Here is a 27,099-nt window from a genome sequence, read left to right as displayed (position 1 = left end):
AGAAACATGATTAAACTCTTTTTGAATTTGACAGTGATGTAGTTTCACTAACGGTGGCTTTTAGATCAGTGTTTCTCAACCCTCTGCAGAAGCCTGACAACGACCCGTTCATTTGAATTTGAACCGGCCTGTAGCCTGCAGAAGAGTGAATTTGAACAAAAACGCGACAGGAAGTGGTTTCCTTGTGTGGCAGCTGTGGCGCTTGCATGTGCTTCGCGCAAACAGAATGGCCGCCGAGCTGAGCGCAGCACGTCAGAGCCGGCGATAAACGAGTAAAAAATGAGGACGGAATATAATACATAATGCATTTTATTAACCGTGTACTTTTTCGAAGCAGAGCAGCGTCAAACCACATCACAGTTGGCAAGCGTAAAAAAACATTCTGAGTTGTAGAACGTTGCAGACCTGCCAACCTGCACGCATTTTGTGTAACAACCACGCAGTTCTTCGTCAAAATACGCATGTACGAAATGCCAACAGAATATATATATTTTTTTTTGCGTATTTTCAAATTTAATTACGGAAAACAATAAATCAATTCAAAACAATACCGTACATTTATTCGGTATTTAAACTACATCCCTCGGATTGGACCAGATGCTACGACCTTGTGCTTGTGGTTCTGTAACCCCTCCCCGACTAACTCAGCGTCCACTGATACACAGCGGTACTTTATTATCCACCGAGGCGTAACGCTGCATTGCTGGGGTAAAATGAGAAGCGGGAGAGTAATAATCAAGCACAAAAATGTTACCGTAATGTTAACATATAAAACGTTAAAACTTGTTCGGTAACTTTACGTGATGATGCATTTCAAGAGGTATATCCTAATGAGATAAATTTGTGTATATAGTTAGCCGTAGTAGTAGCTCGCACACGATTTAGCTCTGTTGCAGCAAAATATCAGGAGCAATGGCCGTACCTCCGCCCCGCAAAACTTCCGCACCATGCATTTTGCACATTGTGCATTTATGATTTTGACATTAGCCACCAAGGAGCTTCTTGTAATAATTTAGCTAAACCTCTAGTTACAAAGGCCTACATTCCTAAATAATTTTTCAATTGAATTTTTTTTTCATTAACTTTTTCATTTCATAATGTGTGCCTATATAAGCTGATTCAATTATTTAATTATTAAATAAAAATGGAAATCATGAACAGAAACTTGGTTTTATTCATAACTGACAGTGTTTTACATCACAACATAAGTTTAAAAAAAATTTTTTTTTTACATTACAACATAAGTTTCTGTAAATACTTGAAAATGAAAACATGTTACATTATACAAAATAAATTATTTCAATTTTTATTAAATAATTAAATGCAATTCACTTATGGTTATCAGTTTGTATAAGCACACATCATATAATGAAATATTAATCATGAAAAAAATGGTTTTAAGCAGGTGTACTCAAACTTTTGACTTGCAAGTATATCATAATATAGCCCAGTGCAAGTGATATTTTAGAATCAGGTCAAGTTATACAATTTTGCCTGATCACTTCTACAGTCAAAACTAGAATTATGAAGAAAGGTGTGTGTCTCTCTTGCAGACTGTTGTGTGCAAAGTGAAGTGGTGCGAAAGCATGTGAACTAAGCATTACACTGACTATTGTGGTACTCAAAATATTTTCCCAAGGTTGGCAGGTCTGACGTCGTAATGTGACTTGGCGAAATGAACATCTGATCGGTTTCAGCATGGTTAACCAGAGTTGACCACGGAACTGGTCTTGGAACCAAAATGGCTACTTCCGCTCTGTTCGATGAGGAAACTGTTAAGTTTTAAGAACACCGTTGTCATGAAATGTAAAAGCATCGTCTAACCAGTAGCATTTAAAATTTTACATACTACATATATATATATTTACGCAACCCTTTCTCGCCAGAAAGTCACTCGTAGAAGAAAATGTTGGGGTAGAGCATCTGGAGTCCGTAAACCCCTATGAATATGAGGAAGACAGACAGGGGCCTGGTGATCAGCACCCCCAGGCAGTACGACCCACAGGAGGCAGAGGAACTGGCACCCGGGGAACTGGTACCTGGGATACTGGTACCCGGGGTACTGGCTCCTGGGTCCCAGCTTGGAGTCCAGTCATACCCTGTGTGTGAGCGGGGTAAAGGTGTCAGAGAGAGCTGCTGTAAATGGTAAATGAACTGCATTTATATAGCGCTTTTATCCAAAGCGCTTTACAATTGATGCCTCTTGCAAGTATATCATAATATAGCCCAGTGCAAGTGATATTTTAGAATAAGGTCAAATTATACAATTTTGCCTGATCACTTCTACAGTCAAAACTAGAATTATGAAGAAAGGCGCGTGTGTGTGTGTCTCTTGCAGACTGTTGTGTGCAAAGTGAAGTGGTGCGAAAGCATGTGAACTAAGCATTACACTGACTATTGTGGTACTCAAAATATTTTCCCAAGGTTGGCAGGTCTGACGTCGTAATGTGACTTGGCGAAATGAACATCTGATCGGTTTCAGCATGGTTAACCAGAGTTGACCACGGAACTGGTCTTGGAACCAAAATGGCTACTTCCGCTCTGTTCGATGAGGAAACTGTTAAGTTTTAAGAACACCGTTGTCATGAAATGTAAAAGCATCGTCTAACCAGTAGCATTTAAAATTTTACATACTATATATATATATTATATATATATATATTTACGCAACCCTTTCTCGCCAGAAAGTCACTCGTAGAAGAAAATGTTGGGGTAGAGCATCTGGAGTCCGTAAACCCCTATGAATATGAGCAAGACAGACAGGGGCCTGGTGATCAGCACCCCCAGGCAGTACGACCCACAGGAGGCAGAGGAACTGGCATCTGGGTCCCAGCTTGGAGTCCAGTCATACCCTGTGTGTGAGCGGGGGAAAGGTGCCATTAGAGAGGGCTGCTGTAAATGGTAAATGGACTGCATTTATATAGCGCTTTTATCCAAAGCGCTTTACAATTGATGCCTCTCATTCACCAGAGCAGTTAGGGGTTAGGTGTCTTGCTCAGGGACACTTCGACACGCCCAGGGCGGGGATCGAACCGGAAACCCTCCGACTGCCGGACGACCGCTCTTACCTCCTGAGCTATGTCGCCCCCATGCTGTGAGATGCTAAACGCCTGGGGAAAGTGCAGCTGGCAGTACTCTCGTGTCATCAGGCCTGTTAACGTGGGCTACATCCCAAGCTGCTACATCCTGTGCAAGTGCTTGGCAAATCCCACTAGTATAGGCCAGTGGTCTCCAACCATGGTCCTGGAGAGCTGCAGGGTCTGCCGATTTTCACGGTGACTCTGCACTTCACGAATCAATTAGAGCAGCTGATTGCACGGTTAACTCAACTCACCTGGTGCCTTGGGTCTCGATTGGGTGCTGATTTTAAGGTGAAAACAAAAACCAGCAGACCCTGTAGCTCTCCAAGACCAGGGTTGGAGACCACTGGTAGTGGTATAGGCTATCCATGAATTAGTGTAGTTATTTTAATGTGTTAATCGTTTGTTTTCCAGGTGAGGTCATTCTTGTGTCTTACAGTCACGGTTCAAGAAGCTCGTATGGTGATGACTTACGTTTCAGTTGGTCTCGTTTCGCGTCGCCTGTCGGAAAGGAAAGCTGACGTCAGGGCCTGTGCCGTTATTCAGGTGAAATATTTGAATTACAAAAGGGGAGGAGAGTGGAGTGAAACATGCTTCTCTGGCAGTGGGATAAAATGTGTGGAACTTTTTCTCTGGCTCGGGCCGAGGAAGTAACGTTTAACAAATGCAGTAATCCCGACTTTGTCACGGACGGTGGTCTGTCAAAAAAATCAGCCTCAAATCGAGTGCAAAATTTGTGCGTGTGCGAGCGACGCGTTTAGGGGGGAAATGAACTCACGGCAGAGATTGTTCTCGCACGTTCCACCACCACATTCACTGCAGGATTGTCCAGCTATGAAAGGATGGACCCCCACATAATTCCCTCTGGCCGAAGAAAAGACAAAATATGCTCAGTTCCTAAAATCAGTCCTGTGCAAAATGGTGATATCGCTAAATTGTTATTAAAGGCATACTATGCAAGATTTTTTTTTTTTTAAAGCCTTGATGTGTTTACAATCAAAGATGTCTACCCTCCTCCTACATCAGTACCGTCAAATGAACTGTTTATATGTAAATTACTTACGCATCTCCGTAGTTACACACAAATATGGCTCCTGGGCGGTCGGCAAAGTTGGTGAACTCTACTCCGTTTGGACAAGCTTGCACTGCACAGCCAACTTTATAACTTTTGGCCCAAACGACCTAGACAGTGGGGTTATGGAATGAAATTTAATCAACCCTCTGGTTATACAGTTATTGGTTATGCAGTCAAATTATCATTTGAACTTGACTGCCATAGAGAAAAATAAAAAATCAAATCTGTATATACATACTGTATATCTGTCTTTTGTAGACCAAGATGAAATAATCGTTAATGTGATTGAACCCCAAAAATGCACTACACGCTAATGACAGAACCAGGACCACTATGCCATTTCTTAACTGTGAGAATCAAAAGTGGTCAAACAGCCCGAAAGGGGGACAGTACCTGCGTGTAATGTCCACATACGTTTGTGCACCCGTTAGAGGAATAGTCATAGTGTGCCACTTCATCGCACCACAGCTTCATTGCTCCCTCGACTGTGAAAGTGGAATATGGCGCCCCGACCCAGATATTTTCGCCCACGGAATTAAAAGTGGGGTGCACCTCCCTCGGGGTCTCTAATCGGGGGTTATGGATGAATTTGCAGTGCCTCGCCCAGGCTCTAGCGGTTATGGCCAGTGCGTCATCCCATGTCTGGAAGGAAGAAACAATACTTGGATTATTGATAAAGAAGAAGCGACGTAGAAGAAGTCAAATTCTGCATAACCCACGTTTCATCTTTAAATGTATTTTGTCCAGATTTTTCAATAGAATTTTGCATTGCATCTATAATAATGGACAGCTCAGGGTTCGTTCGTTCCACTGTCTTTACGGAGCCTGGCAGACCTGATACAGACAGAGAAAGCTCTGCAGTGTCTTGTTTTGCAGGGGTTTCAGATTGCAACTGAGATTAACGGGGCAATGCAAACAGAGAATGCCGTTGTTGGCATGTTGACGAGTGCGACTAAATTCCTTATTTCGTAAATGCAGGAATGTAATAAACACGGGATTCACATTTATTTTTTGTCTTTCTTTGTGGCTTTATCCAAAATTAACCTCTCGGCAGTGTACTGTATGTTATATTTTACATTTTAAGGCTTTGACCATTCAGAAAGCCCGAATAATCTGTTGCTCTGCAATTACATTTAAAGTCCGTAAATAGAGCTATAGTGTGAGGTCGAAAAGTGTGTGTATTTTTCCCAAGTGGAATACTTATTTTAATTGTTATGACCCATCCCCTGCTTTCCTAACCCTAGGTTCTCCAGTAGCGGTGAGCTAACCTAATGCTATTTATGGTTAAGTGGGATGTGAAGGATGAATCGCATGTGTTTGTGTGAAACATAAACAGGAAAAAAAAGTCTTTAGACGTCTGCAGGGAGGTAGTCCCTAAACCCGACCATGGCAACCCCCCTAAAATCTCCTCGTGCATCAGTGAAAGCACTCCTCTGGCGTAGCAGTGCGACCGCCAGTGAGTCTTTGTTGTCCTTAAAAATGTCCACCTCGAAAAACCCCTCCATTACATTACATTACATTACATTACAGGCATTTGGCAGACGCTCTTATCCAGAGCGACGTACAACAAAGTGTATAACCATAACCAGGAACAAGTATGACGAAACCCCTAGAGAGAAGTACCGGTCCAAGTACAGGGAACAACCGCATAGTTCAACTTGGACCCTGATGGTTAAAGGAGTACCATGGTGATTTTCACACTTTCTCTGTTTTATGTGCTATTTGCACAAGAGGCATTGAAGAAACACAATGAGCAAAGTATTAAATATGTCCGTTCTGTATTTTTGGAGAAATATGCGTTTTAAATTCATCGTCCCATTTTCAACCGGTTGAGAAAGTTGTCATTTTTCTACGTCACGAATACAGTAACCACTCCTATTTCCACGCCCCGTAAAGAAATCTGACAGGACACACCGTCCTGCTGTTCAGACAATGCAAATAGACTAACGTTAGGTTCACTTAAATTAGAGTTCCTTTAGATATTTCTGGTTATATTCATTTAGCTAGCTAGCTAACGTTAGCTAGCTAGGATGTTTGCTTTCATAAGGCAATGTTATCGATAACGTTAGCTTGCTAGTTCGCTTTTATGAGGACGTTATAGTTGTGCTTTTATCTTAACTTGGCTAGCTAGATAGCAAAAATTGTAACTGTATACAAGTCAACGTCCTTACCTTAGCTATCTATCGATACTTGATATACTACTAAGCTAGCTAGCTTGTGAAAATTCAGTCTCCCAAAGAGAGCGCGTATCATGGGGGTAGCTATGGTAACGGGGAACGGTCTGTCAATCATAGCTAACTGACAGTTCTCATTACCACGCCCAGACGGTTCGGGTGAATTTTTATAGTGGGAAATTTAGGCTTAGAAAAATACGTTTTAAAGTACATTGAAATGACTGAAGAATAAAAAAATTATGCACATTTGTTTTGTTGTTGCCTGAAGACAACTGGGAAGTGTCACGTTCAACCACCATGGTACTCCTTTAAACTGATTAACACTAACAACGAGAACGGCAACAACGCAATCTATGGAAAAATAAAAATAAATAAAAATACAAGTAGTCGTTAAGACAGGCCATCCTGTTCCTCTTTTAGTCGACTCTGGGGAGGGACCGCCTTCAGCTATGTCACCTGACTACCGGTGTGGATAAAAATATCTTTGTGTCGTGTACGTAACCAGTTCCTTCTATAATGAATATTTGTTTTGCAGCTGTCTTGATCAATATCCAAATCCGAAACTACAATGCCAAGGGACTAAACTGTGTATTGAGAGAACAAAAATTCAGGTTACCACTTAATAGCCTGGTCTGTCTATTTGTAATAATGACTGCTGATCTCACCAACAGTGTTTTCCTTTGGCAGGTATGCCATCCCGCCAAGTTACACCTTAGCGGGGGCATGCCCCATACCTATACAGCACCGAGAGTTTGGCACTTTTCAGGGTTCCCCACAGAAATAACCACAACAGCCACAGACACTCAGCCCTTAAAAACATTAAATTCTGTACATTCTCACCCCATTTCAACAGACAGAATTCATAAACAACTTCACATGTCCACACAATAAAGCCCCAAACTAAGGGGATTTTGTGTTTTCTCCTTCTCATTCTTCTTCTTCTTATTTTTCCTGCCGCCAATCCCACTAACAACATGTCTCCCCATTGGACATTTTACCGACACCAGCCAAATCTTCACCTACACGACCCAATCAAAAACTCGCATACACACGCAAAATACCCATACCTTTTTATTCTGAAACATTTCCAGTTTAAACAGGAAGTCTGCTGTGGCCTAGTGGGCAAGGTTACAGTCTTGGGAACATGGGGTCCTAGGTTCAAGCCCAGCTAGGAACGTGTTTCTTTAACCTGCTTTTACCCTCACTAATAATTGTCTACTACTTCTCAATTATTGCTTTTGCACCATATCTACCCGCTGTTCACCGAACGTATACACTGCATTATGACGTACCGTCTGCATGTTCAGTTATATAACCGGCTACAATATTGCAAAGCCATATGGATTCAACGGGAGCTCTTCTGTGCTTACTGGCCTGTGTTCTTTAAAACCACGGACAGGTTTGCTAATGATATTTCACGCATTGCATAGCTATGTCATGGTGCTGCACTAACAAAGTCACAGACCGGTAAACCTCCGGTTGAAGGATTGAATCCCGCCTCGCCCTCAGGCAGATAATTTCCTCTTTTACACTTTTTTTTTACACAGGGTCAAGTGACTTGAAAGAATTGAGGAAATTGCATTGCTTTGGAATACATCTGTAATTTCGGTGAGGCAAGATAGCCTATATTGTTTGTAGCAGCATAAGTTGGCGTCATTTTGATATCAATACTTTTAATCGCAGGCCTGGATTTTGGAAGTCTGAATGAATGAGTTATAGACGGGGTATGTCTTGTACGTGTGAGTAACATGGCATTTTTGTATGTTGAAAACGTGTTTTTTATGACATATAATATTACAAGTGCATATTAAGTCACCACATGCACCAGTTAGCCTGTATGGCAAAAAATGTTAAAAGAATGTTGTTTTCACATAGTTGCACTTAACAAAAAGATGTATTTTTCGATTTTCTTCTGCTACCCTCAAAGTAAGATTATGCAGGAACAAACTCGGAATGAACACCGTGTGGGCATTGATTAAATTGCCTTTTGTCCTTTTTCGTGAATTTGAGAAATGGGAAAGGATGGCTGTAAGTTACTAATGTGAAATTTGCAATTGCCACTCCGTTTCTCCGTAATTCCCTTTGTCTTTTCGGTTAGACAGCCTGCTGAACATATATATATATATATTGTCCTCGCGTCAGCTCTGTTAACGCAACATTGCTAACATGTTGTGACAGGCTGGGACTGCATATTTCTACACGGCTGCGTGCGTGTCTGCAAGCCCCTGTGTCTGTATTCAGATACTCACATAATATGCACGTTTATTTTCTTAAGAGGAAAAGGCGGCCCTCGTACTTTACCATGTAAAACATGTCCCTTGCGGCCGGGGCGACGGCGGAGCGGTATCGGTTGTGAGAGCTGACGCACTGTGAAATGAAGTCCTGATCCGTGATCTCGGGCAGCCGGTTGTCTTCGGTGCGCTGCGGGTTCACGGTGGAGCCAACCACAGCCGCATACCACAGCAGTCGTCGTAGAAACTGGCCCATGACCCACACACACAAAAAAATCTAACACAAGGTCAGAAGCCAAGACCTCAATCAGAGATTCCAGTTCCTTCTCTGGACCATCAGCAATGCTCTTAAGTACACCTCGGTTGACAGGAACTTGCTTGTCAGTTAAAGGTTTTCAGAGGAACACAAAAAAAAAAGGAAGGAAGTCAATGTGAAAATTCTGATACCGATGTCATATCTGACTTCACAAGTGCACTCTTGCACAGACCAGTGCCTCTCGACTCTGGAGAACACTCGCAGCAGACTGCTGCACCGGTCTTGCACTTGTGAATGTTCATTTCAGGGAAGCACAATAATAAAATGCCAAAAAAATGCTGTTTTTTTTTTCTTTTTCATACGCTGGAACAGATATCCTTTTTATCTGATGGTAAACAGTTCCTTAACTTTCTCAGAAACAAGTTTCCATCTTTAGAAGTGAAGATTATACTTTCAGTGTCTTTCGACTGAATGGCAGAATAAATCTATTCACAACCCTTAGTGCTGACCACCCTGTATCTTCGTGTAGCAAATATCACTTGGCGCATTTAATCCAAAAATATGAAGACTTATACAACAAATGCTAAACATTCATTCAAGCTTGCACATATGCACACACCCTCATTTTTATTGGGGTTCCTCATATGATGTCTCATACCTCCATAGGCATATGTACAGTATACATGAAGCTTCCTTCTGCCACAGTGCGATATTTTGTTGGTTACACTTGACCAATATAATGTTCCCAGATCCCAATAATTCTTGAGAGCTCACTTTTTATCTCTTGGAAAATCAGAACTTGGTGTCTTAGGAATGGGTTGTTCATCAGCAGTGGTGCAGGCTGTGTTGATCTCACAAATATATTTATCCTAAGTCACTTCCTCCCTGTGGAGGCACTTCACAAGGCTGGATAAAGAAAACGCTGGTCAGATGGGGTTGGACTTATATTAAATTTTGTGGAATATGATTGTACAGAAGCTCAAGCTATTTCAAAAATATTTACTGAGGCTATCCAGCTAACTCCTTCAGAAGGAAGCCTTTGCAAGAGGGACAGCCCTTCTGGGTTCATACGGTTTTCTAAAAAAACCTCAGCAGGAAGTGGTGCAGTGTGGCGTGTGGTGTAGCCGACAACGCCCTTTCAAAGTGACTCGGTAGTCGGGTGCCTGCCTGCATGTTTTCACACACCTGAAGTGTCTCTGACTGAGTAGCAGCCTGTCCTGTGAGCTGTGGTGTGAAAAGAAGGGGTGGCTGACATCCTGTGCACATTCTGCGCTCTCCTGAACTGACAATAGAGTTTGCATTACATTACATTACATTACAGGCATTTAGCAGACACTCTTATCCACAGCGACTTACACAGCTTTTTACGCAGCATTTAAATTGCAGCCATTTATACAGCTGGATATTTACTGAAGCAATGCAGGTTAAGTACCTTGCTCAAGGGTACAACGGCAGTTTCCTACCCAGGAACCGAACCTATGACCTTTCTGTTACAAGCCCAGTTCCTTACCCACTATGCTACACTGCCACCCCTATGAGTGTTGCAGTGTGAGCCTGATATCACAGGAAGAAAAACGGGGAGGATGTAGGCCAAATAATAATAAAAAAAGACTGCTGTAACCTGTTCATGCTCTGCGGTGAAGAAGGTCACTGACAGCTGTCTTCCTGTATTTCAACATATGGGGGCAACATAGCTCAGGAGGTAAGAGCGATTGTCTAGCAGTCGGAAGGTTGCCGGTTCAAACCCCGCCCTGGGCGTGTCGAAGTGTCCTTGAGCAAGACACCTAACCCCTAACTGCTCTGGCGAATGAGAGGCATCAATTGTAAAGCGCTTTGGATATAAGCGCTATATAAATGCAGTCCATTTACCATTTCGGCACACCTGCGTACATGTCCACAGCACCTTTGTTTGTATTCAAATATTCACATATTTGTATTTGCATAATATTCACATGTTCCTAAGAGCAAAAGACATCCTTAAACCTCACCATGTAAAACATGTTTCCTGCAGCTGGATTCATACGGGAGAGGTAGTGATTGTATTGAGGCACTGAGAAATGAAGTTTTGACCTGTGATCTCGGGTAGCTTAGTATCTCCTAAACGCCGCGTCAGCATTGGAGCCCACCACTGAGTAGGCCTAGTTAATGAAAATTATGACTGAAATTAAGTTTTATGCACAGGGACACCCTTTTTCTTGAGTGTACGATTCAGATCTAATTCAGGGATAACTTAAACTTTCTTGTATACTCATCTCCTTGGTCCCTGTTAAGGCAAGAATACCTCCTCTTCCCGTAAATCACTGCGTGAAACTTCGTTGTGGACAAGTGGATGAGCTTGGTACCTGATTTGTAGCGGTTACGGAACGCGTTACAAAAGCAAGAGAATCTAGTATCTGGAGTTCATAACCATTACAACACCCAGTTTCCTTTACAGCTCCGACTCGTTTCACGTGTGCTAGCGTATACTGTACTTGTTGCTTGTGAACTGTAATATGTTTCTTTCCGTGTCTCTGGCAAAACAGATAATTGAATCTCAAGAGGCTCCTATTAATAGCACTACCAGCAGGCGAGGCAACAGCGCTTTCCAGTGGCCACACCGATATTTTCAGTTTCGCAGTACGAGTTAAGTGCGCTGTTTTACACCCTGCCTTGTTTAGGAAGCGAGAAAAAAATTAATAAAAAATACCGAGCGAGGAAATGGCGTCAATAAAGCTTTGATTAATATGTTCTCTGAAATAGCATCACGTGTGCACATCGTGTAGCCTAATTAAATTTTAAAGAATTTATTCTAGAGGTTTGCTGTAATTTTTCAGGAATTCCTGAATGTGCTACGTGATGCACAGGTAGGGTAGGACTATTGCTAGCCAAGTAATTAATTGGTGGACAGCCTAGGGATATGCATTTGCTCCTTTTTCCTTTTTGCAACCACGGAAGCAAACAGTGACATATTTCATAATCTGTTTAGTATACAGCAGCCATTGTAAATGCTGTCTGCAACTCCACATATAAAACACCAGTGTAAAAAAAACAACTCTCAACATTTTTCTTTGATTGAACACAGGGTTCGACATCGTTCGGTTGAATCCGTCCACACGCTCGCGTTTTCAGAAGGTAACGTAACTTCCTTGTCATCGACTCAGCCGAGGATTGGTTAATGCAACAGGAAGTGATAAGTGTAAACGAGTTGACAGTTTCTTATGTTTTCGACTTCCACTTCGCAGCGTGCATTTATTTTCGCGGTGTATAATAAATCAAGCAAGGATTTAAAAAAAAAGCTAATATCGCTTTGAAGTGCAGTTACTACTTGTCGTGGCAAAATGGCTATGTCGTCTTCTCAGCAGCTCGTGGTCGCTTTCACCGCTGTGCTTTTCGTGTTCGTGGTATTCCCAAGGATGTTTGGCAGCGGTGCAGGATCAAAGGAAACAAGAGGCTTCGACCCTCGCTATAACAGGAAAGGTTAGTAGTTTCTGTGGCTTTGATTACTGCCCGCGCGATTAGAGCTGACTTGGCCAGCATGCTTGCATGGAATGTTATTGAATGGAATAGCTATATAAATCACTGACCCGTGGTTTCATACTAGTCAACCGCATACGCATTGCACAGGGCTAGTTTGTAGCTGTTTTAAACACAGCTAATGATCAGACCTGCCGTGTTTCTTTACTTAGTCGGAAATGCAACTAGCAGCGCCAACTGTCCAATTGTGTAACCTATTTATAAAATAGCATAGAGCATGTGATCAGTGCATAACAGTTTTGCATCTGCACATCGATGTTTACTGCAGGTCCAGGTCTCAGCCCGGGTCCACGAGGACATCAGTTGAACGCGAACGCGGCAGGATCAAAGGGGCAGACAATCGAGAACATGCAGCAGATGAGGAAAGTTATGGAGCACGAAATGAAAAGCGAGAAATACAAAGCAAACAGCAAGGGCTACGTCTTCACTCTTATGCCGCTCTATGCCATCGGAGTAGGGATCTTTGCGGTGTACAAGTTCATAAAGGTAACGCTTTAAGTGTAACTTCGTGTGTATATAAGATGGTTAAATGTCATTGATTGCACAATTACACATTTTAGCACAGACATTATGGCCAGTGTTGTGACACATTAACAAATGGCATTACACCCTAAACTACATTACTGCATTTGCTTAGCAGATATACATTTGTGTGTGGAAACAGGAGTGCACTCGTTTTTGAAAAGTTAAACTGGCATCTCTGATTTTACAAGACAAGATGTTTTTTTATTTTTTTAAAAAACTGTGAAGTGAAGACACCCTTACAATCCTACACAATGTAAACGTATATTCAGCATGGTACGACATGAATTTATATTCAGTTAATTTCTAATTACAGATTAAATCAAAAGAGGACACCAAGACTGCAAAGGAGAAAACTGGCAAAGGTACAAAAAAGCCAGAGGAGACAGGTAATGTAGTCAACTGTCACTTCTATATTTGCATTCTTAGTGAGTTGTTTACGTTCGGCATGCAGTTAGCTTTGCTTGCGTTGCACCATGGGTTTCAGTGCCAGTCATTGTTCTCCACAGAAAACCAGCTGAATGAACTGGAGCAGCGCTTGGCACAGACAGAAAAGATGCTGAATTCAATACTCACTCAGCTGGATCCACTGACAAACTGGTGAGTTGTTGAAAAAAATATTTAGCTGGCCCTTTGAAGCTTCATCTTGAGGCACAATCATGCATACTTTTTTTTCTTCTATGTAACTTGATATGCATGAATTTTGGACAGATTGATCCATAGTGCTTTATTGGTAAATGATTGTATATTTAAAAAATAATTTGTATTATAGGCTACGAAGCAAACCGTGATTACAGACCGTTTTTTAAAATGTACTGTTTTCACAATTCACATTCCAGTGTGAAGTCTGTGGCATTTGAGCAGAAGAACGAGATCATGTCCCAGCTGCAGAGCATCCGGCACCTGATGAAAAAGAGGGGCATGGACTGTCCACCAATCAACCTCGAAGGTATTGTTCTTCCCTCAGTCGGCGTGATTCTTTTCTCAAACTAACTGCTGCCATGATGACCCCCCATAGCGATGACGAGGGTTCCAAGAACCTGAGAAGCGATCTCATTGCAGTGTTCATTTGCGGTGAAGAAAGCGTTGATTGGACGGTTCCTGGCCATAGATCAAAACAAATCTTCTCATGATTATGAGTTCAGTTGAAACAAAGATGTCTTCTGTATGCTGTACATGCTTGTAAGAAGGCATTATATCAAAATTTTGAGTGAGTAATAACTTATAAGAGCCATGGAAATGTGCAAAATTCCAGATTGAGCATAACAAAGTTCACTTGGTGAAGTTGTGTACACTGCCAAGAACGGTCATAATGATTTACTTTGGAGAAAGCTTTGACTCCCCATGTATGCATAATTTTGTCATTTTTGGCAAGATGATGAATGGTCCCCAGACATAATTTCACAACAAAAATTATTTTAAAAAATGCCCTGAACATGTCCTGTGCCAAGCGAAATGAATAAATTTTTCCCCTTTAAAGGTCGTAACATTTAACCATATGTCCTAGAAACACAAAATTAACATCACCGCATGCATCTTCTCATACCAAACAACATGGCATGGTCCGTAACGTTGTACCATGATTAATACTTAGTTTCCTTAATTGCCACTGGTCGCTATATTTTCGTATGACTTTTTAGTATTACTTGCCTGTTTTGAATTGTCATTGATTGATATTGTTACTTCATATTTTGCAAATGACGTTATCCAGGGTGCCTTTGGAAGCAAGTTCATTCAGTGCAGAAGCTGATTATATGAACTGTGCTCATCTTATCTCTGTTCTGACCCTTTATCTCTGTTCTGACCCTTTGTGTTATTCCAGTGATTCCAGGGGTTCTGGGGGGAGTTTTTGGTTGCTCTGTGGTTGTTGAGATTTCCCTGTTCTGTGCTCATGTGGTAACAAGGCTCTGGTTTTATTGTGTGGATGGGGGGGGGGGGGATGATGGCCCCTCCCTAGAAGCTATGAGCTCTTACTGGAAAATGTTCTGTGTGGTTGTGTCACTCAGTTTTGAATTACATCACCCTTTCCCAGTCTCAGTTTACAAATGTACTGGCAAATGGCATCAGCAGCACCGCGATGACTGAATCAAGCAGAAAGGATTGTGGGTACTTGGAAAGGAAGTACGATTCCACAAGTGCCATTGCCTTTGTATGCTGGACTTGTGGCGCTGGGTCGTTGGATGAATGAATGCCTGTAATAACGCGCGTGTCGTTTTCTGACTCTCGAAGAATCCGGGTGCGAGAAGAACCTGGACGACCTCATCGAGTCTCTGACCGCCCAGGAGCCGCGGCCGGAGGTCCCCGCGGCAGAGGAGGACGAGGGGAACGTCGGCGCTGAGGGCAGGACGGAGGGCGCTGAAGAATCTCCTCTCGAGGACAAAGTAAACAATGAGGAGGAGGAGGAGGAGGAGGAAGAGCAGGGAGGAGGAGGCTGCGACCATGACCTTGACATGCCCTCCTTAGAGGACTCCTGTGAGACAAACATCGAGGAAGTCGGGAGTCTTCCGAGCGAAAGTCTGGGAACTGGCCTGAGGCGACGCAACAGACCGGAATGAAAACGTGTTTTTACTCTGGATATGAATTTCTGATTATTTATTTTTTTTCATGCTCAGTGTGGCGATGGCCTGTTAGAAGACTCTTCCTCTTCACTGCAAGACACGTGTGGAAATCCGGGATGCAAAAAGCTTTGTTACTGCATATTTATCGTGTGAAACCATCATATTGTGATGTAGTTAAGTGCTTCACGATCGTTTTATTACATAAAGCTTTTAAAATGCTGTCATATCAGAATGCTGGCCTGTAGGATTAATATCTGAAAGTTCTCAATAATATATATTTGTAATATTTTTTAGATATGACTGCAATGGCACGAGCCTCTTTTGGCATGCACTGTGTGTTTGAATGCATATAGTATATATACACATACTGCATGCTGTCATTGTTAGAAGTTTTAATCCCCTATCCTAATGAATGCAGTGTATTTATTGTGTGGGATTATTGCAAGTCCAGTACTCTTACCCGATGTCCATGAACACGGGGGGTTGGTTTTACGGACACCCGCTGGCCATTTCAAGAGCCGGTCTAGAAGGTCTGGTTCCACGCCACTCAGATCTTGAACGCGTTATATTTATGTGCACTTATTCTTGAGTATTTATTAAGCAAATGCTATCGTGCAGAGAAACCTACCTTCATTAGCCTAATGGCTAAATAAAGTCCCTCAGGGCTCTGACTCTCCTTGTAGATCATACAATTTCAGACCTCAATTTCAGGGAGAGCAACAAATGAAGACCAGAATAATTTCTGAGTAAGAGAAATCAAGAAATTAGCCTCTACGCTATTAAATAAATAACTGATAATGCCGGCTTTGAATAAATTTACACTATCAAGACATAATTAGCCATTTATCAGTTTAACAATTGTTGTATGGACTTGGGAAATAAGAAAAAAAGACATATAGATGTCTTCACCACTACAGATTCACATTTGTTTGTCTATATTTTGTATGGTATGGCCTGTGATATATTGTCTTAAACTGTCTTTCGATTTTCTTCACAGATATTTGTGTGTGGACAGGAGCACTGTGGCATTATGAGAAGCAAACCATTTTGAAATAACTGAGTGAACACTATGCCTTACTGAAATAAATTATATGGTTCACATAATATACTTTAACCTTTCATTCTAATTTGTAATTGTCATTTTGTGTTCAAATGCTCCCATGCTTAAGTACTTATACATACAGTGCCTTAAGAAAGCATTCACTTCCTTGAGATTTTTTGAAATCGTGTGAAATAGCGTTTGTATCTCAACCTGGCATATGTGCTGGTATAGAGAGCCACAAAAAAAAAAAATTGTGTCACTGTCAAAATACTTATGCAATGTACTGTATATAATATTTGTTGTTTATTTGTTGTACCTCAGTATATTGTATAATCTTGCTAATGAATAGAAAATGAGATGTGCTCAACTCAACACATTAATATAGTTCCTATTTAAAAAAAAAAAATCATGAATAAGCATTTATTATAGTTATGATCTATCCAAGCTAAATTTGTAGTGCAAATATAGGATAGATTATTGTATACAAGTTTTTATTAAAAAAATCACTAATTCAAGTGAATATTATTGATGAGAATATTCTTCAAGTTGGGACGTGTCACTTCAAGAGTTACTGTATCTGTAAATGTTATCTACAACTGATTATAGACACAGCTGCTGAAAGAACCTGACCAAGGTTGCAGGTTGGATGAAAGAGTAAAAAAGTGTAAAATTTTTAAAGGATCTCACGCAATTCAAAGAAGAAAAGTTCATAGCGTACTGAATGTTTTGGCCTAATTAACCACCAATGCATGATATGAAATGATTAAGGGGTGGGAAACTCCACAGCTGTGCAGCACTTAAGTTTTCACACCGCTGTAAATATTAACCAAACTATAGCCTTTTTTTGTGGGTATCATACAGTAAATTATATAACTAACACGCTCAAACCAAAACCATTGCAGCATATAAAAGAAAGGGGTTTTGTGGTTGAAATCACAGTGGGTCCCTTTGACTACCAAACCATGAATAAAATTATTTTTGTGGTTTTTCTCCTTGTTGGACTTCAAGTCAACGGCGAAGGTAAGTAGGATAATGTGCAATTCATTGATGTTTAATTCTACATTATTCCTTATGTGTTCATATTTTTAGTTTTATGACCCAATTTTCCCCCTTAAGGACTATAGCTGGGGATATTACATTACATTACAGGCATTTAGCAGACGCTCTTATCCAGAGCGACTTACACACTTTTACATAGCATTTTACATTTTTACGTATCCATTTATACAGCTGGATATATACTGAAGCAATGCAGGTTAAGTACCTTGCTCAAGGGTACAACAGCAGTGTCCTTACCCGGGAATCGAACCTGCGACCTTTCGGTTACAAGCCCAGGATATAGCTGACTGGGTTATCAAGGAAATTTACAGAGCATGCATGTTTATGCAAACAACGACTGGTGTGTGAAGAATTGTTTTTCTTCGAAATCCATCCACTGAAATGCTTTTTTTTTTGGTTCAAACAGAAAGGTGGAATAATGACTATGATGGAAATCTATATTTTACCTGTCCCAATTCGTACTCAATTTCTATGATTTCCAGGTAAGACTTACAAACTGTTTATGGTACATCAATACAATTCATCCAGGTGATTTAAAACACAAAAAAGTGAATAATACCCTTTCATTATTATGTATTGTTTTTGTATTACTTCTAGTATACACCACAATCACCATGAAGATCGTCTGTGGGATTTCAGTTGCAAGAAAAGCTTTGACACCCCTCCCGAGTGTTTCTGGTCTCCTTATGTCAATTGGTTTGATGAAGCGTTCTCATTCACCTGCCCACCAAATTCCGTTCTTTCAGGAATGGAAAGCTATCATGAAAATAAGCATGAGGATCGAAGGTTTGTATTATAGTTTTTTAAACTGTCATTAACTGTAACCTTTATGCAAATTAAAAAATTTCAAAAAACATAAATTTAGTTTTTATTTTTTTTTTTTTACGAAGCTCACTTATTTAAACAAAAATACTGCCATGTATTCAGGGAATTACTTATGTATTTAGACCCCCTGAAAAAACAAGCTAAGGCCAGCAAAGAATCTTAGAAAAATCCCCAGTTGGGAGCATTATGTTATTGATAGTGTTAACAGTCACTTCATTTGATAAGCTAACTAATCTTACCAGCTGACCTGAAGCAGCCAGCAAGCTGCCATATATACCCATAACAAACTATCTTGCTCAATAAATACTACACCACAACCATTAAAATGTTCTGAAATTAAACATATTTACATACAACATGTTATTCCTGTTTTCCACACCAGGTGGAAATTCTACTGCTGCAGAGTAACTAACTACTGCAATTACAACTGCTATTGGACACCCTACGTAAACAACTTTGATGAGCAATTCACTTGGCATGTTCCAAACATGAACGACCTAGCTGGAGTTGAAAGTTACCACGAGAATAAGCATGAGTAAGTATTTTGTCACTTTTTTCTTCGTTCCTGTCAGTATATCAATGCAGGTAAGCAGTTTGATATTTATTTGCCTACATCACATTCATCACTTTTTTTGGCCGCTGAACTGATATTGTTGTGTCTACAGTTCTTAAAGCCCCTCACTTACTATCAATCAGAAGTAAATCAGCAAGATGTAGTTCTTGGCACTTTAGCAGAGGTCCAAAGCAATACAGAAACTGTTTACTTACATAATCAAGTGTTAAGTTACTAATGTGAGTAGAACTTTCTTAATGTCTCTATTTAAAATTAAGGATGAAGGCCATTTTAAGTGATTAGGATTAAATAGATCAAATAGAGTTGGCCTTTTTTTTGTGGACATGTATAACCTGTAAAAATGCATAGACTAGTCTGACAGTCCAATTGGATGTGAACCTGAAAAAAACTTTTTTGTTCTGTTCATTTGCAGAGATCGCCGCTGGAAGTATCTGTACTGTGCAAGACGAAGTTGTTGATCCTTTTGGTAAAAGCACAACATCAAGAATAAGTACACTTACCAAAATAATGGGTTGTGATTGTTTTTTCTACTTTTATAACCAAAAGTAGAAATTATGACAATTAAAAAAGATAGTTTGATTGTATCATGTATGGTAAAAGTAGACTAATAAACACAGTAATATGCATGGAAATGGTTATCTGTGTGTTTTTTTTTTTTTTGTTGTTTACAATGGACTTCTTTCATTAAAGCTGAATTTGAGCAGCCTTATAATAATAAAAATAACTACGTGAAAACCAGTGAACATTCAACAGTACATTACTGATTGTTTGTAGAAGATAGCAAATATATTGAAATGAATTCTGTTTAAATGGAAACAATGCAATACATCTGGCAAAGAATGCATTGCAACACATTTGGAATGCACACTGTTTAAACTGAATATGTTTTTCATCAAAATAGGTTAAAGCACGTCTTCAAGCATTCATTTCACCACAGTTGTTGAAGAAAGATAATCTTTCCCCTGTCATAATGGAAAAAGCATAAATTTAGGATTTTCGTATATTTTTAAACTTTCTGAATGCAAGATTATTTATTTATTTAATAAATGTGGATTAAAAATATTGCCATCATTTTTTATCATGGCTCTTTTTTGAAAAAAAAAAAAAAGACTAGTTTTTTTTATTCAATGAAGATGAAGACTCAATCCATCTGATAAAAAGCACAAATTTATGATTTCAACATTATTTTTTACTTATTTGGTGAAAGTCTGTATTGTCCTACTATATGTATTTTGCTGTTTTTCAGGTGAAATAATAGCTTTTTCACCATAACCGTCATAAGGAAATATATCTCTAGTAATTGATTTCACCATGGTTTTTGAATAAAGTTTATTTCTCATCCCCTCATGGATAAATAGCTCTTGATGGCAACAGTTCCTCCTGCTGAGTGTGAAACCCGCAGTGTAACTCTGCCACCACCACGCTTGACGGTATAGGGATAGTGATACCTGGATCACGGGGCTATGTTTGGCCTTGCGCTTTCAGGACAACAACCTCTACTCTCGTCAGACCACAGAACCTTCCGGAAAGGTCTCACTTGGCTTCTGGCAAACACTCAGGTGTGACGATGTTGGCGTTTCTCAGAAGTGCGTCCCATCTAGGGACTCCGCCGGAGAGGCCATCTCTGTGCTGAAGTGCTGAAGTGTCTCATTTTGGATGGTTTTTCCCATTTTAGCCAATGAGGTAAACAACCCTGTCAGCCACTTGTTTAACAACTGCCCTTTTTTGCCAGAAGCTCAGTTTGGCAGTTCGGCCAGATCCTCCCTCCCTTTCCCGCTCATCGCTAGCAGCAACTGCACGTTGCCTGGCAGGTCTGACGGCCGCAATCGACACTGACATAATCTGGGCTCGATGCCAGACTGTGGATCCCATCCACGCGCTAGAAATGGAGCCTCAACATGGGAACTGTGGACAGCCATTCCCGTGTATACAATGGACACTAAATTAAATTAAAATCCATTAGAGCCGTGTTAGTGCTACAAAAACCCAGTGAGCTCTTCTGAAAAGCTCTTGACTGGCATGTGGTTTTGACAGGATCCATGACCACATACACTTACTTGAGCTTTACAGAGCACTTTCTGGAATTCCACACAAAAAACTGTAGATGTGCCAATTTAATGAGGACCACACTTGTTTCTCCTCCACCAATTACAACCATGCAGCATTCACTTGTCACACAAAACTCTGTGGGGAGAATCAAATTGTTATTATTATTATTTTTTTAAATTGTTAAATTGTTAAATTCACATCGTTCAAAGATCTCACGTTCAAGGTTAGATTGACACAGACTTTATCATGTTTATTTAAACTCAGCAAACTGCCACCTGTTTGATTAGATTGGAGCATCAATGTAATTTCCCATAATTCTGCTTAAAGATTAACTAAAATAATTCCCCATGTTGCAACATAATTTGTACTTGTTCCCAGTGAACTCAATAGCTTCACATGTTTCCTCCAGGTAATTTGAGAGAATGATCAACACTTAAAGGAAAGATTTAGTTACTGGTTTCTGAATCTTTTCTGAATTTTTTTTTGTGTTATTTGTTGTATCACATCACCTTTTATATTCAGGTGGATTTATTTGTTGGTGAAATGTGCCTTTGATATTAAAAAAACAAGAAAAAGAAATTGCAATTGGGGTGGGGGCATTCAGCTTAAAGTTTAACTAGAATATCCCCATTTTGGTTGGACAGGGTTGAAAGTACACACCATTCATTAGTAAACCAATACAGCCAATTCCAAAACAAGCACCAAAATCTAAACCATGGCACTGTATAAAAGGAACTGATTTTGTCCTGGAATTCACAGTGGCTCTGTTAACAGTGCAGCCATGAATAAAATTAATTTTGTTGTTTTCCTGATTGCCGGACTTCAAGTCGCTGACATAGGTAAGCAGGACGATATGAAATTCTTCTATATTTCATATGGCATATTTCTCACATGCATTCACAATTTTGATTTTATTCAAGAAAAAGAAGTTAGTTTTCCCACTGAGGGACTGTCGGTGGGGATTTAGCTGACTGGGTTATCAAGGAAATTTACAGAGCAGGCATGTTTATGCAAACAATGACTTGTGTGTGTGTTTTTTTATTTTGAAATCCATTCATTGACATGCTGTTTTGGTTTAAACAGAAATGTGGCAAAATGACTATGACAAAAAGCTATATTTTACCTGTTCCGGTAGAGACTCAATATCTATGATTACCAGGTAAGGAGTATCAGCTTTTTATGTAACATCAGTAAAATGAATTCTTGTGATTCAAAACATGAAAAGTGAATGACACCCAGCAATTATTTATTTTTTTGTGCATTGCTTCTAGCAAACATGATAACGGACGTGAAGATCGTGTCTGGGACTTCAGTTGCAAGCAAAGCTTTGACAGCTTTTCAGAATGCTTCTGGTCTCCTTATGTCAATTGGTTTGATGAAGAGTTCACATTCAGCTGTCCATCAAATTACATTATTTCAGGAATGGAAAGCGAACATGAAAACAAATATGAAGATCGAAGGTTGGTATTATAAGATTTTCGAAATTTTTTTTTTTTTTTTAAACACCAACTTCCTTTTTTAAAACAATGATACTGACATGGGGGTCAGGGAAGTCCTAATGTATTTTGACCTCCTGAAAAAAAAAAAAAAAAAAAAAACAAGCTGAGGATTTGGTTGAAGGGAGGGCTGCAGAGAAACTTTCATGGGGAAAACTGCCAGTTGGGGGCATCAACACTGATAGTACTGACAGTAAGTTTATTTCATAATAGAACTGATAATAGAAATGTAAAGCAAGATTCAAGAGCTAGCAAGTTACTGCATTTTGCTCAATAACTACTGCACCACAAGCCCTGAGAATGTTCTAAAATGAACCTTATAGTCACATGACTTCTGTAAGTAATAAGTAAGAACACATTGAAGCCAGTTCAATGTACCCCTGCCAACATTTTGTATTTCTCTCAAAAGATAGTTCTGTCCACATATTGAAAGCCAATGCAATGGATAGTATGTGATGGATGGTTTAAAGCTTTAATGAGACAAATGCAATTTTAACAGGGTGGCATTTCATAACAAATTCTGAACACACCCAATTACATGAAAATTTAGAAGGCATCAGATATAAAAAATATGTTTATTCTACAGACTAAACTAGATTTGTGGTCACATGGTCTTATGTGGTCTTATTTCTGTTTTCCATACCAGGTGGAAATTCAAGTGCTGCAGAGTAAATAACTACTGCAATTACAACTGCTTGTGGACACCCTACGTAAACAACTTTGATGAGCAATTCACTTGGCATGTTCCACACCTCAACTACCTTGCTGGAGCTGGAAGTTACCATGCGAATATACAAGAGTAAGTATTTTGTTACGTTTTTCTTCGTTCCTGCCAGTGTATCAATGCAGGTCAGCAGTTTTATATTTATTGGTCTCGGTCTCATAGACCGCAGAAAAATATGGACAAAATCACTGAGATGTCACCCATTGACTCTCCATGGACTTTGAGAAAAGCACTTTGAAGCCTGGGAAGTGTAGTTTGTGAGCGCCGCCATGTTGTACTAACTGGAGCCAGAGTAGGGAAATGAAGTCCGTCCACTAAACGTGTGAGATACAGTGACTCGGTAGTGTCAAAAACTGTCCCTAATCCGTCCACAAAATATTACCGTCTCGTCCAAAGAGCACAATAACTTAACAAATCGGCATATGGGGAGACATTAGACAAAGAAAAAATGGCTACTGCGACTACTTTTTTCTTGCGGGAAAAAAAGATTGACTTCGTATTTTTATTGTATTGTTACCATTGACTTACATTAAAATGGGTGGCTGAAACACCTGTACTGGAGCCAACCACACTGGTGCTAGAGAGCAACGTCTCTCAACAAGACAAGGAAGTGAGCTTCAAAAACGCAGCTCAGTTTTGGCTGCTTGATTCATCTACATCATATTCATCACTTTTTTGGCCGCTGAAAATTGTTGTGCCTACAGTTTTTGAAGCTCCTCACTTACTAACAAACAAGACGTGGTTCTTGGCACATTAATATATATATATTTAACTAACTTTAGCAGAGCTCCAAAACAATATAGCACCTAGTAACTTAAGACTCGATTTTATGGAAGTATATAGCAGAATAGCAGTAAGTAAATATTAATAGCAGTCTCTATTCAAAATGAAGGTAAAGGCCATTTTAAGATTAAATAGATGTGGAAAGAGAGTAAATAGATTTAGCCTTTCTTTTTTATTTTTTGTGGACATGTATGACCTGTAAAAAAAAATGCATAGACTAGTCTGACTAATTGTATGTAAACTTGAAAAATTTTTTTTTTGTTCTGTTCGTTTGCAGAGATCGCCGCTGGAGGTATAAGTACTGTACAAGAAGTTTTTGTTGATTCCTTAAGATCTTTTTGGTAAAAGGCTACGGCTAAATGTAAAAATTAGTCAAGTTCAACTTTCTTATCCAAGTCGGAAATTAGTTTGGTCAAAGGAGAAATTATACACACATAAAAACAGCACAACATCAACAATCTAACGCTTCGATGCTCCCATTTACTGAACTGACCTCATGTATACCACACCAGGTGAAGACCTGAGGGTAGAAACATTGTGTACATAGTGCAATAAATGTGAGCATTGAAGAGCAGTGTGCAGAAATTACTTTCTTTTTACATTAAATTCCCGTATAAGTACAACACTTACCAAAAGAATGGGATGTGATTATGTTTTTTTCTACTTTTATAACCTAAAGTAGAAATTATGACAATTAAGAAAATATACCTAAATTGTACCATGTATGGTAAATTCAAAAGTAGACAAATAAACACAGCAATATGCATGGAAATGGTTATCTGTGTATTTATTAAATTTTACATTGTTTTTTTTTTTTTACAACGGACTTCTTTCATTAAAGCTGAATTTGGACAGTCTCATGATACTCAAAATGACTATGTGAAAACCATTGAACATTCAACAGAATACATAACCGGATGTTTGTGGAAGATAGCAAATATATTGTACCATGACAAGTATTTTGCCACTTTTATTGTTTTGTTTCTGTCAGTATGGCAATGCAGGGCAGCAGATTTTATTTTTTTATCCACATAGCTTTCACCACATTCTTAATACATCTGGAGACAACTGGACTGGTATCACTGCAAAACAAAAATACAAGCAGACAGTATTGTGTCTGCAGTTCCTGAAGATCCTCACTAACAGCTCCTGGGCTGAAAACTAAAATACATATTTCAAGTTTCTAACTATATTGTAAGTGAAGTATGAAAGTAGAACTTTCCTAATGTTTTTTTATTAAACATCCTAAATGTCATTTTAAGTGATTAAGGTTAAATACAGTGCAGTCTGTATGTATCTGGACAGTGACACCGTTTTGGTTGTTTTGGCTCTGTACTCCAGCACGCTGGAAATATAATTAAACAATAAATATGAGGTTAAAGTGCAGACTGTCAGCTTTATATTTATTATTTTTGTGGAGGTGTATAACCCTTAAAAGGTGTCAGATTGCATGTAAGGCTGGAAGAACCTGTTCTGTGCATTCGCAGAGATCACCACTGGAAGTGTATGTACTGCACCAGAAGATGTTGCGCATGACTTAAGATTTTTTCGGGAAAAGGCTATAAAAAAAAAAGTAGAAATGTTGAATGAACACAATAAATACAAAAGGAAAATGAACGCAAAATTATTGTCTGTATTTACCTAACTGGTGGTTGCTATGATGAGCACAAACCAAATTTAGGCTAATTAGAATAGAATTAGAATAAATAAAACAGCACTTTTTTGCTGATCTTAAAAAATAAAAAAAATAAAAATAAAATAAAATAAATAAATAATAAAAATAAGAAACATTGCTTGTAGTTAATGTATTTTCACTAATGTCCAGGAGATGGTGGTAAAATCAAATGCATGAAAACTGTCTGCTTCCCCCCCACACATCCACGTGCGCACACACACACACAGTTTCACATCTATTCAGAGTGTCCTTGCGTGTAATACATTTGGATAGGCACTTAGATGGAATATAGTAAATGACCAAACAAACACTTTAACATATTACAGCTATTAGTACCAGGAAGCACTTACGTTGAGTTGCTGTGTACTGTAGTGCAGCCTTCAATTATTGCCATATCCATTACTTGTTTTAAATTATTATTTTAACCTTCAAAAGATTGATGCTTGAGACTAAATTATGCTTGATTTGCGAAACTGTATGAACTTGATGTGCTGTAGAAAGGAACGAGTGGAATTTTGTTCTCATTTGCCAATTCATGCAGTTATTTCCTGTCAATAACAAACCTGTCACAGCCACTTTTCACCTGGATAAGCTGGAATTATTATTTTTCGCACTTTCACACACTGCAGCCTTACCTTAGAGAAAGCCACCGCGGGAAACGCAGCGCTGGAAGCTGAAGTAAGAAACGCAGCGTTGTGTCGCGGGCGTGGCACGGTGACGCTGGCCCGTCACCGCCGCTCAAACCAAAGGAACGTGCTCAGCCGAGAACCAGAGCTGCCACATGCTATTTTTGAATTCCCGTCTGATCCGATCGCGCAACGGAAGGGCCGCGTGCTTAGCAACCGGAGACAGAGAGGGGGGAAAAACGCACATCTTCATGAATCTTGCACATTTTCTTCCTCAGACAGACCCACTGAAGTGACATACGCCTCAGAACTACCTGAACATATCAGACAATAAATAAATGCCTGATCCTCTGGGAGCTGCAGTCACATGTCCGTTTGTGCTTTAATAAATAAGCCTTCTCAGGCAAATTAAATATAAAAATCCTGAGTGACCTTAAGCAAGAGCAAAACCTTGACCCGCATGGTTAGGACTTCTTGTTATAAGACTATAAGACATGACATTAAAATATACAAGTATTTATCTATGTCACTATTAAAGCACAACTGTCAATGGAAACATCTTAGGACCGACCATCGAAAAAAAAAAACTGAACAGATGTAATAAATAAATAAATAAACAAACAGCTTGGAGGGCAACAAAATATTCAAATTTCCAGCCTTAATTTTTCCAATTAGCCCAAAACAGGGAATTATTAAATAATTAATTAACTAATCAGGGAGAATCTGAAAAGTTCTGACTCACTAAACGCATTTCAGCCTTATGCATTGTGACTGACAGCATGATGTACAATGCTAACCTACAATGCAATGCTAACAGAGCAATGACAATTTTAATAA

At 39.6% G+C, this 27,099-nt stretch overlaps 2 protein-coding genes and 2 long non-coding RNA genes across 7 annotated transcripts; 3 read left to right on the top strand and 1 right to left on the bottom strand.

The window, feature by feature from the left end:
- Positions 1–291: 291 nt before the first annotated feature.
- Positions 292–14,718, bottom strand: glipr1a (GLI pathogenesis-related 1a). Of its 4 annotated transcripts, XM_064342403.1 has the most exons (7): positions 8,631–8,956; positions 4,549–4,797; positions 4,144–4,262; positions 3,859–3,944; positions 3,555–3,581; positions 2,828–2,852; positions 292–2,029 (listed from the first exon to the last, which is right to left on the bottom strand). In XM_064342403.1, exons 1-7 carry the CDS (start codon positions 8,814–8,816, stop codon positions 1,891–1,893), a joined length of 831 nt encoding a protein of 276 aa, XP_064198473.1. In that variant the 5' UTR covers positions 8,817–8,956; the 3' UTR covers positions 292–1,890. The 4 variants fall into 4 exon arrangements, with proteins under 4 accessions (XP_064198473.1, XP_064198474.1, XP_064198470.1 ...); XM_064342404.1 differs by lacking the exons at positions 2,828–2,852; positions 8,631–8,956 and adding an exon at positions 14,502–14,718 and having other exon boundaries at positions 292–2,099; XM_064342400.1 differs by lacking the exon at positions 2,828–2,852 and having other exon boundaries at positions 292–2,099.
- Positions 1,910–5,162, top strand: LOC135258807 (uncharacterized). The gene is made up of 2 exons (XR_010331101.1): positions 1,910–2,035; positions 2,804–5,162. It is a non-coding gene; the product is annotated as an uncharacterized LOC135258807 (long non-coding RNA).
- ccdc107 (coiled-coil domain containing 107) lies at positions 9,704–16,530 on the top strand. The gene is made up of 6 exons (XM_064342399.1): positions 9,704–12,272; positions 12,598–12,815; positions 13,168–13,240; positions 13,361–13,451; positions 13,691–13,800; positions 15,081–16,530. The coding sequence occupies exons 1-6, from the start codon at positions 12,134–12,136 to the stop codon at positions 15,404–15,406; spliced, it is 957 nt and encodes a 318-aa protein (XP_064198469.1). The 5' UTR covers positions 9,704–12,133; the 3' UTR covers positions 15,407–16,530.
- A 5,135-nt stretch (positions 16,531–21,665) lies between these two features.
- Positions 21,666–24,733, top strand: LOC135258806 (uncharacterized). Its single transcript, XR_010331100.1, has 5 exons — positions 21,666–21,797; positions 22,042–22,117; positions 22,230–22,418; positions 23,101–23,253; positions 24,239–24,733. It is a non-coding gene; the product is annotated as an uncharacterized LOC135258806 (long non-coding RNA).
- Positions 24,734–27,099: the final 2,366 nt, after the last annotated feature.

This window comes from Anguilla rostrata, chromosome 7 (genome assembly GCF_018555375.3).
Source record: "Anguilla rostrata isolate EN2019 chromosome 7, ASM1855537v3, whole genome shotgun sequence".
Classification (NCBI taxonomy): domain Eukaryota; kingdom Metazoa; phylum Chordata; class Actinopteri; order Anguilliformes; family Anguillidae; genus Anguilla; species Anguilla rostrata.
Note: the sequence above shows the minus strand (reverse complement) of the source record. Positions and strands in the feature narration are given on the sequence as shown.